The 19,479-nt window shown below is 44.2% G+C and overlaps 1 protein-coding gene across 3 annotated transcripts in view; it reads left to right on the top strand.

Annotated features, from left to right (window-relative positions):
- Slc22a23 (solute carrier family 22 member 23) overlaps positions 1–19,479 on the top strand; it is a 159,277-nt gene that overhangs the window by 32,161 nt on the left and 107,637 nt on the right. For 2 of the 3 annotated variants that reach the window (XM_057787306.1, XM_057787305.1), the window contains exons 2-3: positions 5,514–5,617; positions 12,153–12,307. In XM_057787306.1, coding sequence (XP_057643289.1) covers positions 5,514–5,617; positions 12,153–12,307 — 259 coding nt within the window. The remainder of the gene's footprint in view (positions 1–5,513; positions 5,618–12,152; positions 12,308–19,479) is intronic. The other variant, XM_057787307.1, reaches the window with a different exon arrangement.

Here is a 19,479-nt window from a genome sequence, read left to right as displayed (position 1 = left end):
GTCATTGCACAGGGACCTCTGTGAGCATCTCTGCTAATTTCCTTGTGAAAAAGTTACACCAAGTGAGGTTTGCTGGGCCAGAGAGTAGATACTACTTAAAGGGATGGTCTGTATGTTGTCAGATTTCATCCAGAAAAAATGGTGCCTGCTGTTACACCTTGTGCAGCTCTGTACCTCTTTGTCTCTCTTTCATCCTTAGAAAGTTAAATACATATAGTTAGTTTAGATTTTCATTAGCAGAATCAAATATTTCCAGAGATTTTTATTTTCCAACCAATTTATACTGCATGTTTTGTCAGTTGTCCAGGTGTGCATCCACATTTCTATTTAGTATGTTAGTCTATATTGCCAAGAAAATAAAACTAGGGGGAAACAATTTAGTTAAATGTGAGACCTTTGGAAGTAGTTTTATGAATATGGATATCTATAATTTTGTTTATGATATTTTTGGTGCATGGAAATTTTAACTACTTAAAGTTAATAATGAAATAGTAACTATTAAATTCAAAACATATTACTCTTTTTTAAAGATGCATTTTTATTTTATATGCATGAATATTTGCTTTCATGTATGGATGTGTACCACATTCATGTCTGGTGCCTGTGGAGGTCAGAAGAGGCAATGGATCTTCTGGAACCGAAGTTAGAGACCATTGTGAGCTGCCATGTGGGTGCTGGGAACTGAACCCTGGTCCTCTGCAAGAGCAGCCAGTGCTTGAACCCACTGAGCCATCTCTCGAGCACCATCCCGCCATTTCTCTAGGAAATTTCTCTTAACACAGTCAGATAGTAACCTATCTTCTCAATGATTTCGATGATTCTTCTTATAAATTTTGTTAGAGAATTCCTTATTACTGAAAACTGTTTTCTCTATGCCCCAATTTTCCATCTTCTTCAGAAACATGATTAGTTTTCTTGGTGACTAGTCTCCACTCTTAACAAGTCGAGAAATTTGATAATTGCCTTAAAATGATACTACTTCTATTTCTTGTAGTCTGTCCTTTAAATCTATGAGTACAAAAGCAGCCTACCAGATTTTTCCTGTCTTTTCAAGTCAGTTTTTGAACAGAACACATAGAAAGCAGCTATGTTGTGTGAGATGTGTAAAAGCATTCATCGTGCCCGTAAGTCTGGGGCCAGAGTCCCCTGTGGCATTGCGGGCGAGTACAGTGGCCGAATGGGATGGTGGGATGGGCTGTGGCTTGAAGCTTTTATGATCCTGTTAAACCTGTTGATGGAGTGTTAACTTGCTTCATTAGAGGGCTGTTCCCATTGTTCTCTAGGGGATGGTTTCCAGGAGATGGAGTCCGTGCCAGGATGTACTGTTTCTGGAGGGTGGGGGTTCGGCCTACATCTTCCTTGGGAACTATAGTTCAAGGAAACCCAATCAAGGAAGGGGCTCAATCAAGAATCAAGCACTGCTGTGGGCATTTCAGAAGACAGGGATTAAATGCAGGGCAACAGCTTTTCTTAAGTTTCTGGAGTATAGGCCGGAGCTCCCGAAGGATTCCCAGCGTAGCACCTTATGCCCAGCCTGCCCAGTGTTTCCTCTGGAAGCCTAGAAACTAGGAAGTCATTGTCCCAGCCACTGTCTCCAGGATCCCACTCTTGTAAAGCTGTCATCAGAGTTTTAGGCCCTGAGACCACCTGGTCCCTACCGGATCTGACCAGCATTGCAGAACTTCTCCTCCCCTCCCCAACCACTTGTTCTCTTTCAGCTCATCAGCCCTGAGATCAGAACGAGGTAGCATGAAGAGTTATTTGTTCTGTGAACCTGACTAGCAGATGCTAAACCGTATTTGAAACCTCCATAAGGGTCCAGAAGTAGTGTTTTTAGCCCTATAGTTTGTATTACAGGAAGGTAAACCAGAAGGAGGTTCCTGCCATGTTGGCTGTCCAGTGAGCATCTCTCTCACCCCTAGAAATTAGGATGGCATAGCCACAGTGGAACGCCGGTGACATGTTCAGGCTATACTTGAAAGGTTTCCACCATCCCACTGGTATTGGTGGTTGATTGATGGAGGAAGGAGACAGGGAGGAGGGGCGGTAACCAAGCTTATTAAGTCCTGGTCCTAGACTTTTTACAACACTACTCTGGTCAGACATTTTTATTTTTAAATCCCAGAAACTTAGTTTAACTTCCTGAGTAACCAACTGCTATAATCTTATCTATAGGAATGAGAACAAATTTGAGAACCAGGTGATCCCAGAGTTTCCTCATACCTCTGAAATTCCTTGGTAGATTTTTCACAAGGATAAGAATGTGCGAGGCCGCACCTCATGTGCCCAGTACATTTTTTGGTAGAAGTTAAACGAGGGAGCCAACTCCATAGATTCCCTCATCTCCCTCCCTCACCCCACTCCCACTCTACCCGCCACCTTCCTACCCACCCTCCAAGCCCGATGGAATGTGCCTTAAGGGTGGGCCCCAGCAGGACCAGGGTGTAGGTGGATTCCCCCGAGTGAGTAACCCTTATCTTGCTAAGCCTGCTGGGTGCTCTTAGGCACTGTGCTTGCTGACTCAGATATGTATCCAGCTGAGGAAGCTATATTGCACAGGTGGCAGTCTTGCCCTGGATTCCCTGGCCCACCACCCCAGGGTGGGTGAGTCCCTGGGTGAGTCCCCACAGAGGCCGGGCTCACTGATGCCAACGAGGCTTCCTTTCCTTATTGCCAGTGTGAGTGCTTCAGTCTTCCTCCATGTCCTACTAATTTTCCACTCTGGCATTGTTAATTGATAGGGGTCATGTTGAGGTGACTACTGAACAACTTATTAGGTGGCAACTAAATTGGGTCATGGCTGCCCCAGGCCGGGTGTAGTAATTGCTCAGGTGACTGAGCTGGCAACAGTGTCAGCTATTTTCCCCACTTCCCTGGATGTTTTTATTAAAGTCTCCTGTCTCCTGGCCATTTAGTATAAACATAATGTACTCTTTTGCAACATTTAACCTTGAGTAAACTCATCAACGGGAGGTCTGTGGAGATGGGAAAGTAGTTAAAAGTAGACTGAATGAAAGAGATGGCAGCTGGTGTCTCTCTCCCAGGCAGCAACGCGGGTCAGGCCAACTTAGTGCTTGCCAAGAATACGCCAGACCGAAGTCTGTGCAGGTGTGGTGGAGCTGGGAGCTGAATGGGTGCAGGTGCTGCCTCTCCTGGAATGTTTAAATGGATCTGGGAAAACGGAATACACACACCTTGGTTATGACAAAGCTGTAACTCGTGTTTTAGGGCCAAGTCTGCCCTCCCGACATTAGAAAGGTGTTTATTAGCAATTTTTTCCTTCTAGAAACATCAGTGTATGTTGGCTTCCCAGGCTGGCTTCAAGAGCCCACCTTAGCTGTCTGGAGCGAGTGGATGAAGTGTATTGATATGTGTGGAGTGTTAGCCTCTTCCTCCCTGGGAGACCACTGAAGAAGCTCACAGGCTGTCTCCATGGTGGCCTGGAAAGGCAGGGTGGGAACTTATGGCAGTCCTCAGAAACAGGACAGTTGGTCCATGCGACTCAGGCTCACTGGAACAGCTCATCAGCCTCCACTGCTGGGCTTTCCTGCATGCGTTTTCACTCAGAGCATTGGGGATGGGGCCCCCTAATCTGCACTTCCTGCTCATTCCCAGGTGATGGAGTCCCTGTGTTTCTGTAGCATCTGACTACCTATGTGGCATTTCAAGCAGCCAACGGTCCTCCTCCCCAGACATATGAAAACACCTAGAAAACGAGCCCCAAACCTTCCTTCTTGACCTTTGTGTGGCTTGTGCTTCATCTTTTGGTCTGATTCAGACCATCTGGGGCCAACTCAGTAGAGGAAGGAGTGTGTTACTCTCTCAAAGCCTCTGGTTCCTGCCATGGATCATGGGCAATGAAGTATCCCAAAGAGTCTTGGGCAGATGTCAAAGCAGTGACAGGTGCCCCCTTCCTTCTCCGTCTAGGTCAGGTTCTTTCCTTGGCAATTGCTGATACAGACAGTCTTTTCCAAATTCCACTAAAGTCAAGACCTATAGCTGTCATCCTTGGTCTCCATCGGATGCTCCAGAAGTGTGGAAACAGTCAGACCTGAGGGTACCAGAATCCATGGCATTACATTCTGCGTCTCCCCATAGGCAGATCACAGGAAGAGACACCTAAAAAGGCAGTTCAGGCTGTGGCCCGTGCCTTCCACCCCTTGTCGTGACTCACCATTCCTGACTGCCTCCGGCCTCTTGTCCTATCATTCCTGAATTATCCCAGGATGGGTCATTTCTCCAGCTGAGATCAATACCCCCCACCTTTGACCTGGGGTCAAAACTCCAAGGTGGAACAGTAGCCAGAAGGGCTTCTCTGCCACTAAGGGAGCATGGCAACACAGAACAGCAAGGATGGGTAATCCAGTCCTGATTGCACTAGCCACTCACTCCCTGTTTCCTTGTCCCTCTGACCTAGAGGGACACTGTTTGTGAGCCTCAGTCCTTTTCCACTTAGATAAATAGGAAAAATAGTCATTGAAGATTTCTATCTATCTATCTATCTATCTATCTATCTATCTATCTATCTCTCCTCTCATATGTGCATGAATGTTTGTGTGTGAGTAGGTATACATACATACATGCTATAGCACACGTGAAGATCAGAGGACAACCTCGGGTGCCTGTCCTCACCTATCTTCTTTGAGACAGGGTCTCTCTGTCCTTTGCCACTGTGTATGCCAGTCTACCTGGTTCACAAGCTTGCAGGGATTCCTCTGTCTCCACCTCCTATCTTGCTGCAGGAGCTCTGGGATTGCATTACCATACCAACTTTATGTGGGTTCTGGAAATTCAAATCCAGATCCTCACACTTGTATGACAAGTGCTTTGTGGACTGAATGATCGCCCCAGCCCTGAGGATCATTTTTATTTTTCCAATTAAATAACAAAACTTAACTGCACAAAATTGACTAAGTCTGAGACTCCAGTGGTGCAGGTAGCCCTACAACACAATTCACAAGAGCATTTACAGGGGAAAAAAAGAGAATATATTAAGTTCATAGCTCAGCCTTCACTATTCACTGTTTTTTGGTTTTGAGACTGCAGTTCAGTGGGAATGCAGATATTGCCTTTCATTTCCCTGTGTTGTGATAGCACCCCATAAGGAAACGTGGCCAGACCTTCCCATCACTTGGATTGCAGCAGCTCTGTGGGGTGTGAAGGACTCTGGTCGCCATCTGTCACCTGTTACTCTGACCATTCTCCTCTCCCTCGGTTTCCTGTGGTTTTGGGAACAGAAGACACACATGTCCGCAGATTTCATGTGTCACTCCTTGCAGATGTGGATAATCTGTTTAGGCTAAAGCACGGCATTTGATTTTGTGGGCAAATTAGAATTCCCGTTGGATTTTCAGCAGTCTAATGAAGATATTCTTAGTGTCACATGTGGTATGGCCCCAATAGCAATGCCAAGACCCTGGTAGGGTTATTGTAATGTCCTTGTGGTTGAGCGCCACTAGATGTGTGTATGTGTATGCGTCTCTCTGATTTACCTTCTGTTTGCCCCTCTCTAGTGGGATCTTGTGTGTGATAATGCCTGGAAGGTCCATATCGCTAAATTCTCCTTGCTGGTTGGATTAATCTTTGGCTACCTAATAACTGGATGCATTGCTGACTGGTGAGTACCAACACACCTGACACATGGACCTTTGGAAGGCTCAGCACACCTTTGCTAGCTAAGGAGGAGTGGTCACTGTTAACACAGGGTCACTGTGCCTTTGCTCTGCTTGCCAGTGATGCCAGAATAGAAGCTGCTACTTGGAGAATGCAGAGGCCAAAAAGAATTGGCCGCTACACATGACAGAGCAGGGGGAAGGAGGAACTAAACTCATTCAAGAGCAGCCTGCAGCCCCATTTAGTTCTGATGACTTATGCTTAGTTGGGAGGAGCATGGAGAGGCACAGCTGGGTGCCAAGTGGGTGGATGCACAAAATACATTTTTAAAAAAATGGAGAGCTGGGTGAAGTGGACTATACTTGTAGTCATTGGGGACTGAGGCCAAGGACTGCTTGAACTTCATGAAGCCAACCCAAGCAACATAAATGGAACTCCATTGCCAAAAATCTAAAAATTTAGTGAAGGAGTTGGAGTCCCTTCACCTTATGAATGGAGGTATATGTCAGTTCGAATTAGCACCTTCAAATATCAGCACATCTGAGAGATAGTCGCTGACTTAGCCAGAAGCTGTCTCTTGGTGCCGATGGTGAGGAGAACAGTAGAACATAATGGCATGTGGGTAATGTGTGGCAGTGTGGACAAGGTAAGGGTAGCAGTTAGAAATGAGATGGAATGTGTTTTAGGTGGACAGGAGGAGTGGGTTTCCAGATCAAAATATGTGGTTCAGGAGGAAATAAATGATGAGGACCAGGAGGAGACGAACCCTGAATAATGTAATAATAGCATCATTAGAACCTACTGCTTAGGGGTCGGAGAGATGGCTCAGTGGCAAAGAGAACTGGCTGCTTTCCCAGAGGACCCAGGTTCAGTTTCTGGCACCCACATGGTAAACTTCTTTTCGACTCTGAGGGCACCAGGCACAGACATGCATGCAAGCAAAACACCTATACACATCAAAATAAATATTTTTATTTTTTTAAAAAAAGAGCCCATTGCTTACTGATCACTGTGTACCAGGCCACTCTCAGATATTTCCAAGCCTTAATTGTTTATTGTTGAAAAACTAGAGCCCAGAAGTTTAAGTCAATCCCCAAGTCCACTCAGCTGTGAGCTGCATTCAGGACTTGCCACCATACCACAGGGCCCAGAACAGCTTCTCTGCCAGCATGGCACAACGCTTTTCTTTAAGGCATTCTCTGGACACAAGAACACTGTGGTGCTGTGTCCAAGAGGGAAGACAATTGCCTAATGTCAGGAACTGCCCAAGGACAAAGATGTGGGGTGGCTTTTTCCTACCCCACTCTGTTCACAATAATCTTTTTTGTGTGTGAATCAGCATGTCTCAGGCCTGTTGACATAGGAATGTCAGGAATGCTAAGGGATAGACGTGTGTGTGTGTGTGTGTGTGTGTGTGTGTGTGTGTGTGTGTTTTCCTGGTGCCCTCTGTATCCCAGTTAGCTGAGAAGGCTAGCCAGGGCAGTGGGAATGGCTGCAGAGCTTTCTCAGGCCACTTTAACTAGTGGAAATTTCCTTCCTCGTCTAGTGTCTGTCTGTGTGGATATACAATGTGATTTCCTGTGAGCCCAGAATCTGCTAAATCGCCATTTCTAGGGCTTCACATGGGCACATTTCTTGTGTTCAGCATTAAAACTGTCAGTGACCTCTGCAGGCCTGTGCTAGGAGCTGTCTAGTTTTTGAGGATGGAAAGCAAGGTTTTATTTGACCAGATGCTTGGCTTGCTAGCTTTTCAGGATGAGCTGTACTGATCTGGCAGGCACTGCTTCCCAGGGAACTTCACTGAGAGAAATTAGAAATGTATGCCAATATGATCCCTGACCCTCCTTTCTGAGAAATGCAGACTTGATAGCACTTGTAGTGTCCTGGTTCCACGAGCAATTTGCTACAATAGGAAATGCAGGATTTTATTAAAGAATTGGTAGAAGTGTAAGGTGTGTTGGGAATTTTCTTGCTCATGCATACCCAGTAGCCTCTCTGGTGACAGTCCAGGCCTGGGCCTGGTGACAGACAACTTAAAAGTTTAGATCTTGCTCAGAGTGCCTAGAATCTGGTGTCACAAACCAGTTCTCTGTAGTAGCTTTCTAAGGGCTAGGTTGGACAAGCAAGCAGGGATGTCCTAAGGAGGCATCACACGTTTGATGTTTGATGTTAGAGTCGTAGCTTTAGGGGAGCTTGAGTGGCCTTCACTTCAGCTAAGCTTTGTTCTTCCCACCTCTCCTGTCTGTTAGGGGGGGTGGGTTGTATTTTACTCTCTGCTTAAGCAGAGAAATCACCCCATTTGAGGGAATGCCATATCTTACAACAGGGTCAGGTCAGGACTGCATGAGGAAGTCGTTCAAGTCACGATGAAAGTTCTTAAAAATTACAGTCAGCATGGTCAGACATTGAAGTGGTAGGCTGCTTTCCTTGAGTTTCAGAGCTGTGGATATGTCTCAGTCAGCAAGAGCACTTGCTACATAACCATGAGAATCCTCAGCACCCATGTAAAAAGCTGTACATGGCCACATGGCCCCTAATCACAGAGCTTTTGACACATAAGCAGGAGGATTTGGGGGGCTTGCTGGCTGCTGGCCTGTTCCCAGGTTAAGGGAGTACACTGGCTAGGTGTGTGTCAACTTGACACAAGCTAGAGTCATCAGATAGGACAGAACCTCAATTGAGAAAATGCCTCTAAAAGAATTGGCTGTAGGCAAATCTGTAGGATATTTTCTTAGTTGCTCTTCGAGGGTCTTCCCATTGTGTGTGGTCCCATCCTTGGGCTAGTGTTCTGGATTCTGTAAGAGAGCAGGCTGAGCAAAACCATGAGGAGCAAGCCAATAAGCAGGATTCCTCCATGGCTTTTGAATCAGCTCCTGCCTCCAGGTCCCTGCCTTGCTTGAGTTCCTGTTCTGACTTCCTTCTATGATGATGGGGAAGCATAAATCGAATAAACCCTTTCCTCCCCAAGTTTCCTTGGTCATGGTGTTTCATTACAGCAATAGAAACCCTAACAAGACAACCAAGGACCCTGTTACAAGGGAATACAGTAGAGAGTGAGAGAGGAGAATATCTGATGTTCGCCTCCAACCCCAAAAAATCACATACACTACACACACCCTACCACATACACACATGTACATACACACATACACACTCACACACACACACCTACACACACCTGTACCACACCTTACACACACATACTCTCATACACACATGAAAATATTTAAAATGATAAAATATTCTTTAAAAGGAAGACCTAGTTTCATTTTCAACATGTTAGTTGAGCTACATGTGAAACACTCAGGACAGGGCTCTGTTGAAGGATGGCCTGTGTTTGTAATAGCAGTAACAGGCAGAATGGAGGCATAGTTGGGGAGATATAAGCTGAAGAACCCCAGGAAAGAAGAGATGGCTCAGGTATTCGTTTCTGCAAAGCAGCATGGGATACCAACCAGTTTCCTTGTACACAGTGCCTCTCTCTTACCTGCATGACTATCTGGTCCCACCCCCCCCGCCCCCATCCCTGCTGATAGAAAACTTCAAAGTGGATATTGTCCTACAGGTTCTTTGCCAGCTTGCCCCATCTTTTATAAACAATCTCTGAATTAAAATCTCCTTCAAGCCAGGTAGTGGTGGCACGTGCCTTTATTCCTAGCACTTGGGAGACAGAGGCAGGAGGATCTCAGTGAGTTCAAGGCCAGCCTGGTCTACAGAGTTAATTCCAGGACAGCCAGAGAGAAACCCTGTCTCAAAAAAATCCCAACAGAATAAATAAGTAAGTGAGATCTCCGCTAGTCACTGCACTGGTGTGGGATGTCTGTCTGGAGACCCAGGATCAGTTCCCCGTGACTGCTGTAACTAGCTATTACATGCTTGGTAGCTTCAATACAAATCAATCATCTTACAGTTCAGAAGCCCAACATGGGTGTCCCTGGGATAAAACCAGGACACCATCAGGGCAGAGCTCCTTTGTGGACGCTCAGGGGACAGTTAATTCCTTGTCTTCTCTAGCCCCTAAGTAGCCACCTGTGTTCTGGGTTTATGACCCCTTCCTCCATCTTTAAAACCAGTAAAATGGAATCAAGTTCTTTCATGCTACTCTCCTTGGAAAATTACCAAATTTGAGGTCCTTAGCTGCAATCCCATTTTCAGAGTCTCTCTTGCCCCAAAAGCAAGAAAAAAAAAAGACCAGTTTCTGAGACTCCAGAAGATCCTGGAAGATAAAGACCTTTGCTGTCACTCAGCTGTAATCCCACTCTGGGGAACCATCTCATACGAGGCTTGTAACACTCATGTGATGTAGCGAACAGTCGCTGAGTTACTGGCACATTTCCACACAAACTCCATAGACACCAGTGGAAAAAGTGTGGCCTTTCTCACATAGCTCAGGGATGATGTGGTATAAGCCTGGATGCAAAACCAAGGTGTTTGTTCTGACTTCAGAGGCCACAGCCCCCACTGATTGATAGGTGTGTTTTGCTGATTTAAGTAATCATTTGGGAGGGAGGTAAGTGGAATGTGTTTTACAAGATTTAAAAATAAAACTCAATCCTCTTTTCTAAGACAAAATGAGAATAGGAAAAAAACAGGTCTGAGCATCAGGAGTAAGTGGGCATGGTAGCATACACCTGAGACTGGAGGATTTGGGGAGGTTGGAGGTAGGACCTACCAATTTGAGGTCCACCTGGGCTACACAGAGTTCTAGGTTAGCCAGACTGGGCTGCACAGAAAGACAATATCAAACAATAGCAGAAGTGCAGGAAGGTTGGAAGTTGAAATGTTTAGCTTGGGGATTCGGGCAAGGCCCATCCTGTTCTTTTAAGAAGTGAAGCAGAGCCCATTCACAGGTGAGGTGGGTACAGGGAATTAAAAATAGATGATAGAGATTTGTATTGTATACTCTACTTCCTAGTAAGAGGACAAGTAAACCATGCTTTAAATGTACTTCTGCAAGTGAGTTGGGTACGGACAAAGGCATCTGTGACATCTTTCCTGGTAAGGACTTTGTGACCCCAGCCTGAACACAAAGGCTTTTCATTATTATAAACTCATAGCCTTGGCCACATATCCCCAAACCAAAAAGACTAATTCAAATGGGTGGACCATTAGAAAGTCTTTGTGTTTATGTTATAGTATAAATGTTGTATTTTATATATTTACATTTTATATTTAAAACTATTAAATATTTCTTTTATATTTTTTACATATTATATCTTATATTGCATGTTATAAAAGTTAAAGTTATGGGAGACGGAATAGGCCTCGCTGTACTTTATCTTTAAAATGAGCTTTAAGTGGGAGAGCATTTGCATATGTATAAAACCTGTCCCTGAATGTGCACAGTTCAGTGGTTTTGACTGTGTTTACGGAGTTAGGTCCTTTGCCCAGTCAGAGTTTACATCTCTTCCATTGTCCTTGCAGAGATTGTGAAATGTGCTCATAAACATTCTCTGTTCTCACCCTGCCCCAGGCAGCCACAATTTTACTGTCTGTTTCTTTGCCCCCCCCCCGCACCCCCCCCCCACACTTTTTACTTGAAGTCATGAGTGTCTAGGACAACTAAAGCCACTTAGCTACCCTTTGTGGTATTGAGGACGCCAGTCTGCATTTCCTCCCTTTCCTCTCCCCCAGCCTTCTCAGTCAGCTATCCTTCCAGCCCAAGCCCAAGCCAGTTGTGTTAAATATTAATTTGCTTGCTGCAGCTGTGTTGCCATAGTTTTACTTGTAATAAGTAGAGAAAGGTGAATGGTCAGTATGGGGACAAGGGAACTCGTGGTTTTTCAATTTCCATGAGGCTGCCCCATCTGCCCTCTGATTGCCCCCAACTACATTGTCCCTAGTGGATCAGCTCTGGGTGTGGTTTGTGAACTCACTATACCACTGCCCTTTGCTGCGGGCTCTACTCTCAGACACCAGAGCATTTATTTACAGTCCAAAGGGTCTAGGTTTCGTATATGATCCCTGTAGTCATCTTAGAATTACATGTTGCCATGTAGCTGAAGCCAATTGCAGCTGGCCCAGCCCTGGACCTATATAGGTTGCCTGTGAGACAAGATAACCTCCCCAAGGTAACAAGTGGAGAACAAAAGTGAAACCTTCCCTCCATGTCCATGTTGATGTCTGGGCCGGTTCCAAAGGTCAGCAGTTTCTCAAGACATTTTATGCTGGGCGTGTCAAGGTTTGTGTTTGGGCAGTTATTATTGATTTTGTTCTCTTGCCTTCAGCTATCCCTGTTTATACACAGAGATAGACTCAGCAATGGTGACCAGGGCCACATCAGAATTCTCTCTCCTATAGCTGTTTGAGCAATGCCCTCTCAGTCCTAGAGGAGGATGTATGTGGCTCAACATCCCACAAGAGGCCTCTATCCCAAGGGAGTAAGCTATGATCTAGGCAAGTGGGTACAGGTACTATGAAGACATTTAGCTCCTCCCCCTTCAGTGTATGTTGAGTGCTCGCTGGATGCTGGGTCTCAGCACTCAGCGCTGCCGCCTTGTTTAACACGGAAGCCTGACTTCTCCCCTCTTCGCATGCAGGGTTGGTCGGCGCCCCGTACTGCTGTTTTCCATCATCTTCATTCTGATCTTCGGACTGACTGTGGCACTGTCGGTGAATGTGACAATGTTCAGCACACTCAGGTTCTTTGAAGGATTCTGCCTGGCTGGAATCATCCTCACCCTGTATGCGTTACGTAAGTAGGAAAACCAGCCCAAGTGTTGCTGTCTGAGAGGTTCTGGGCTAGTTGTGGGGTGGTGGCACTTGGGAAACACACACTCTGAAGTCTGTGTGGTTACAAAAAAAGCTTCCAACTGGGGTTCAGTGCCTGCATCAAGCAGAATGGAAGTTTGTGTAATGGTTTGGAGATATGGAGATCAGCTCAAGCAGACTGGGGGCTGCTGATTTCTCTGGAAGTTTCTGTGCACTCTAGAATGCACCGTTGGGTACTTCAGTCCTGGATCTAGCAGAGCATCCCAGAGAACTAGTCCCTGTAAACTGCCCTTGACTATCCTGGACTCATTGAGATCTTTTCTTCTACTTTGAGGCCATACAAAATCTGCAATTTTAACATTCTTTTGGATGTGACTGTGAGTGGTCTGGATTTGAATTGTCAGCTTTAGTATAGCATATTAGGTGGCAAGACTTGGTAGTTTGCTCATTTGAAATAGGATGAACAAAGCCATCAGGGGCTCTGACATGTTTATTTCCCACATAATCTCCTTGGTCATGTATAGGTAAGTTTTGCTTACCTGTATTCGATTCTCTGGAAGACAACCACAAGCCCACAAGAGGAGGAGACATTGTACTGGTTGGTTTTGTGCTTCTGGCCACCCTGGAAAGACCTGTCGGATCATTGGGCAGATAAGGTTCTGACTTTCCTGATTGTTGATAACAGGGAGGAGTCAGGTCTTGATTAGGTTGTACTTTCTAGAGTAATAAATGCTAATAGATATAATTCTTTTCAATTTGCATTTTTTTGAGATATGCTTTCTTTGTGTAGCCTTGGCTGTTGTAGAACTAACTGTGTAGATCAGATTGGCCTCTGCCTCTGGAGTGCTGGAATTAAAGGCATGCGCACCACCACCATCACCGGCTCAATTTGCATATTAAAGACTTCTTTAGGTAACCTAAATTTCTGTCCCACTAGAAACACAAATCAGTGTAGCATTTTAACCATAAGAAAGTGGATATGGGGAAGGCCAGAGTATCTTCTTCCACCCTTTCTAAGAGTGAGCTGAATTATAGTTTCTTATGGGTCACCTGTTACAGTGTTTGTCTTCATTTTCTATAACCTGAACTGTGTTGTTGGTTTTAGACTTACTGACTTGTACTGACAAACATCATTGTGCTGTTGGCCCTGTGAAAGTCGCTGATATATTTCTGTTGAATCTAAGAGAGGCAACTTTCACGGGAATACGTGCTTGGTAGACCTCTTTCTTGCCTTGCCCTCCTCCATCTCTGATACTTGGACCCTTCCTTTAGCACAAGTCCTCTGGACTATAATTCTAGTTCCCCGTGGACCATCTCTTCTAGTAGGGCCTTATGAGTCAGAGATTACCACAGGTTTCTGACAAACCAATTCATTTTTTTGTTTGTTTGTTTGTTTATTAAGCTTGAAAAAAATGTGGAAGCTGGGGAGATGGCTCTTGTTCTACAAAGACCATACTTAGTCTAAGAAATGGGTTTGTGTCTGTCTTTGAGGGAGAGAATCATATATCCTGGTTATCTGCCCCTTGTTCTGAAAAGAGTCACATAGTAAAAGTTTTAGGCATTGTGGGCCATATGGTTTCTGCTATAGCTACTTAACTCTGTCACTGTAGTGCAAAAGTGGTCATGCATATTCACAATATGTAAATGAGAAGCTGTAGCTGTGTTACCATATGACTTTATCCACCGAAGCAGACTGTGGACCACATTGGGCCAGTAGTTCAGAACCTTCCAAGCAATGGTAGAAGTAATTCCTATGTTGGACTGACAGCACAAGCTTTAAGTCCTGTTCTCTCTTAGTTTCATCTTAATGTCCCCAGTTTAGTTTCTCCTTTGTGCAATATTTTCTGTCTTCAATAATTTTGTATATATTTGTATAAGCGATCTGCCAGTCTGAAGTAGAGTAAGCTATTATTAAAAGTGATTATGAAATGGGGCTGGAAAGGTTGCTCAGTGGTCAGTGCTTGCTGCTTGTCAGAGGACTGAAGTTTAGTTTCCAGTACTCATACATGGCACCCTAGAGCCACCTGCAGCTCCAACTCTAGGGAATCCTGTATCCTCTTCTTCTGTTCATCACAGTTACCTACACACACACACACACACACACACACACACACAAATAAATAATTAACTCATTTTTTTTAATGTGACATATATTTTTAAAGTTGAGAATAACGCCCAAACATCATGACACATACCATTGCAATGAAGACATCCAGGTATTTACACAGTGGCCTCCTATGTGAGCTAATAGATTATTTCAGATAGTACAATTTAAATGAAGCAAAAGAATGTCAACAGTGGCTTGAAACCCATTTGAATGATGAAAAGGGGGAGGATGTTGTTAGGAAATGACAGATAAGTCATTGGAGAGTCAGTTCTCTGACGATGGAGAATTGAACAGAAAGGAAGCAAAGTCATGATTGGCAGATGAGGTTGGGGTAGACATGGATAATTGGGCTGGGGTGACCCATCTTTCAAAATCTCTGTCTGAATCAGCTTGAAGAAATACATGAGCTGGTGATAAGTCACAAAGAGGTGCTCTCAGTCAACAGGGCAGGGAGCTATGAATTTCCAATTAGCAAACTTGCTAGCTTTTTCTACACACGAAGCATATGCCCATAGTAAAACCTGTGATTTTGCTTAGAGGACTCACTGATAAGTTGGGCCATGGGGTAAGTAGTTCTTAGCTCCAAAGACAGCTGTAAAACTTCTGGACATTAATTATTTGCAAGTAACATTTTTAATGGTCCCCAAATTTTCTCTTCCTTAGTCTGGAAGCTTTTTATATCCCTTATGACCTCTGTTGGGAAGGCCTGGCCTTTGTCAAAACAGATCTTAGCTTTATTCTGTTTTAATGTTGCACGTGCTTGGCCGTGGAACTAGCAAAGCAATGATTTTTGCCATTTTGATTTCTGTAGTTTACCGTGAGGGTAGGCTATTTCATTTCAAGGAATGCTGTCACTGGATAGTGGTGACACACGCCTTTAATCCCAGGCAGAGGCAGGTGAATCTCTGAGTTTGAGGCCAGCCTGGTCTATAGAGTGAGTTCCAGGACAACCTGGGCTACACAGAGAAACCCCGTCTGGAAAAACCAAAAAAAAGAAAAAAAGAAAAAAAAGGGAAAGAATGGAGAAAGAAATGATGCTGACTTATGGATGTTTTCTGCTTTATTTGCAAGACTGCCTAAGCTTATAGTTTAGTTTTTTGTTTTGTTTTGTTTTGTTTTTTTGCTTTGGATTTTGTTCTAAGGTACACTGTGGTTAAATATTCTACCTTTTAAACTTTTGTTTTCTTCAAATTGCCAAGTGGATAAGTGGTTGTGTAATTAGGACATAAAATAGAGATTATTGGCGTCTTCCCAAGGATTTGAAGAGCAACAGAGAACAGGCCAGGCCTGTGCAGGACCACAGCAGGGGTGCCTTCCTGCCGCTAAGACCATTGTGAGACACCCAGGTCCTTAAACACACTTGGGCTACATCGGAGGGTTGGTTTTCTTTTTTTTTAACCTATAAACATAAGAGTATTTGCATTCCCACATACCCACTCACACATGGTGGGACACTAGATTTAGTTGTAAGAGACACAGACAAGAGTTATAAATCACATCTCCCCATCTCTGTATGAAAGTTGTCTTATCAAAGCCTAAAGTGATGGCTACATAACCAGCTGTCACTGATTGTGGTCTGACCCTCATTCCCAGCTAAGACCGTAATGTCACAGGCTAGGTGGTCTGGCACTGTTTAAGATGCATCTGTCTTCAAGGCTAGCCTCTTTACTGTGGCACTCAGGAAGCTGTTAGGAGGATGGCTTGAGACTAGGGGTTTAGGGCTGGCCTAGGCCTGCATAATGGGACACATCCCTTAACAAAATAGCCAAGATTATTGCTTTGTTTTGTTTGTTTTTCAAGTTGATTTGATGCTGGATGTAGTCTTTTTTTTATTTTGTTTATTTGTGAATTGTAGCTATATAACTTTTTTAAACTAAGAATGATAATTTTCTTGAGAACCCTCTCAGTGATTCTCATTATAATAATTCTTCTTAAGCCTAGCTAGGCAGCCTAAACAATTAAGTAAATTTTATATATCATCAAAGAGTGATCAGAAATCGTAAAGTTTCTAAGTTACTGATGACATTGCAAAATTTGCGTCTAAGTCTCGATTTAATTGCTAAATAGACTAGAAAACAATCTGGACTTTGCACTAGGTGGGGTTGTTTTTTTCCCCTGACATGACACTGATGAGTTTAAACTCTCAAGGGAAGGTTGAATAACTTCTAATCCACGGGGCAGGATGATACTTGTATTCTTACTGTACTGTGTATTTTTTATGCTTACATATCCTTCTGAAGTCCTCTAATTTGTATTATTTTCTGCATTTGTCTGTGTTGCTGAAAATCTAGGAATTTGTCTCAGTCAATGGAGCTGCTATACTTTTTTTTTTAACTTTTTACTTGAATGACTGCACCAAATGGCTCCGTGTGGTGAGCGTAGTGAGCGGCAGACGTGTGGAATGAAGGGAATGGAGATTGTTGAGCTATGGAATGAAGAGAATGGAGATCACCTGTTGAGAAAGTAGTTGACTACAATGGAGAGCAAACATTTGCCTTGCGTTTGGGGGGAGGCACGTTCCATGAGAATATGTGCTTGGTGGGTCTCTTTTTTGCCCATTCCTTTTCCTCTGATACCTGAGTCTTCCTGTATTAAATCCTTCTGGGCTATAATTTTAATCCTGGTCCCCTGTGGGCCAACTCTGCTGACAGTGCCTTTTCCACCAAGGGTTTGAATCAGAGTTTACCATAGGCCTTTTATAAACCAGTTTTCTTTAGCTGGACTTTTTCCCCCCTTGGGTAAGAAAGCCTGTACAAGCATGAGGACCCATCTTCACAGCCCCAACACTGATATAAAAAGTTGGAGGGGGTGCTGGAATGATGGCTCAGAGGTTAAGAACACTTATTCCTCTTGCCAAGGACCTGAATTTGGTTTCCAGCAGCCACATGGCAGCTCACAACTGTCTGCAAATCCACTCTCAGCAGAACCAAAGCCTCTGGTCTCTGCAGGCACTAGACATACATGTGGTATACACACACACACACACATAGTCAAATATTCATATATATAAAATAAAAAATAAATAATCTTTTAAAAGTTAGGCATGACTTCATGTGCCTGTAACCTCAGAGCCATAGAGAGATTTACTGGAGGATCTCTTAAGATTTGGTGGCCAGCAGCCTAGGATAGGTTCCTTGAGAGACCATGTCTTAAGGGATGAGATAATGGGTGACAGTGGAGGACACCAGACCCCTTCCTGTGCTGTCCACATGTGCATAGCCATATGCACCTCAACACATACCACACGCAAACACGCATACAAATTTTTATTTCTTTTTCCTCTAGTTCAACTTGGCATGATCAGAGAGACTCTACAGGTTAGAGGTGGAGTTAAATGTGGAGCTCTCAACAGTCATTTCCTAATCCTGCAGATTAACTGTGAAAAACAAAACAGTAAATTTATAAGCAGAAAGGAGTGGAGATGGGTATGGTGGGTCCTATCTGTAATCTCAAAACTTGGAAGGTTGAGATAGGAGGATTGGCAAGAGTTCAAGGATAACCCGAACTGCAGAGTGAATTCATGGCCATGAATTCAAAATGACTCAAAAGAAAAAAAAAATTAAACTGGAGCACTTGTCTTTAAATCTTCCCCCTGACCTGTCTCTGAGTATCAGAGCCCAGAGCTCCTTATGTCATCATGGGGTGGCGAAGTCCCTGTGTAGACAGGATGCTGTGATCACAGTCAGAGGGGAGTGGGGATGAGCTGTCTAGCCAGGAGCCATACTTTGGCACCCAGGACTACTTTTTCCTAAAGTGTATCAGCCCTTCAAACAAAAATTATTTGTGAATGCCTGTAGAGAAGGTACAGATGAGACATGTCTTCTGCATGCTAAGATGGAAACACAAGACCTCCCTAAGAACCAAACGCCTCATCTTTGCAGGAGCTTAGGAGACAAAAACACGCGCCAGCTGCCTAACTGTGCAGATAAGGTCTTAAAGCGTCTGTTTATTAGAGGCTTTTGGATTTGGTAATGATAGACATATCTCAAAAATCAGAGAGAAAAAGAGCAGCAACTATTTTGAGCTTTGGAATTACAGAGCTTAACTGTGTTCTCCACAGAGTAAAAAGCGGTATTAATTAGGTTGTGTACTTCCTTAGGTGCTAAGTTCTGTCGTGCTGGAATCTACTTCTGCCTGTGTACTTTGAAACAAAACTGTCTATACAGCAAAAGAATCCACAGAATGATCTGAAAATCAAGAGGTCTGAGTTGTGGCTTGAATCTCTCAGACAGCCGTGACCACGACACATAGCTTAAATCCTGACAGCTACCGGTCCCTTTCTCTGGAGGTAGGGAATGGGTTTTCAAAGGTGTCTAAAACATGGGTCCGTTCCTGGAATAAATGGTGGGAGGGAAATGAGGAAGAATAAGAACACAGAGAAATCCTTCCAGGTTTAGAATTTTACAACCTTAGGATCCTAAACTCAATCATTAACACTGGTGGAATTTCATCCTGCTCTGGTGGATAATGGGATGGCAATGAAGACCAGCTGGGCAGAGGTGAAGTGATGGCGTAGGATTAATGGTTAACCGTTCGTCTTTCCTCTGGTCCCTGTTTTCCTGTCAACAGCTTGGCCTCAATTGCCCTGCCTGCATTATCCTTTCTCACTCTGCATTTACTGGTGCAGCTTGACAGAAATCCTGGGACTCCTGTTATACCCTCCAGGATTCCCCGTTTCCGCCTGGAAAGAGAGGATGGGCCGCACAGCTGAAAGCTGGAGTTCCTAGAAGGAGTTCAGGATTATAAGAGAGCAGTGAGCAATGGACTCCCTTCCTACCACACTGCTTCCCACCCCCTCCCTTTTCCTCCACTCTTGAATGAATATAAACTAATGAAATCTATCAATCACTTTGAAAGCATAGAGTTCCTGGATCCTTGAAAAACCTTCAAACATATAGGTGGGAAGTGAGACCATATCTGGTTTGCCAAGGTCCACTGCTAATGAAAAGGAAGCCATAGTCTTGCCAGAAAATAGAGAGAAATATACCTTACAGTATATAAAGCCGTAGAACCGTGCCGTCTGTGACTCTTGTCCAAATCACTTGCCA

This window comes from Chionomys nivalis, chromosome 13 (genome assembly GCF_950005125.1).
Source record: "Chionomys nivalis chromosome 13, mChiNiv1.1, whole genome shotgun sequence".
Taxonomy (NCBI): Eukaryota; Metazoa; Chordata; class Mammalia; order Rodentia; family Cricetidae; genus Chionomys; species Chionomys nivalis.
This window is presented reverse-complemented; position numbering and strand designations above follow the sequence as displayed.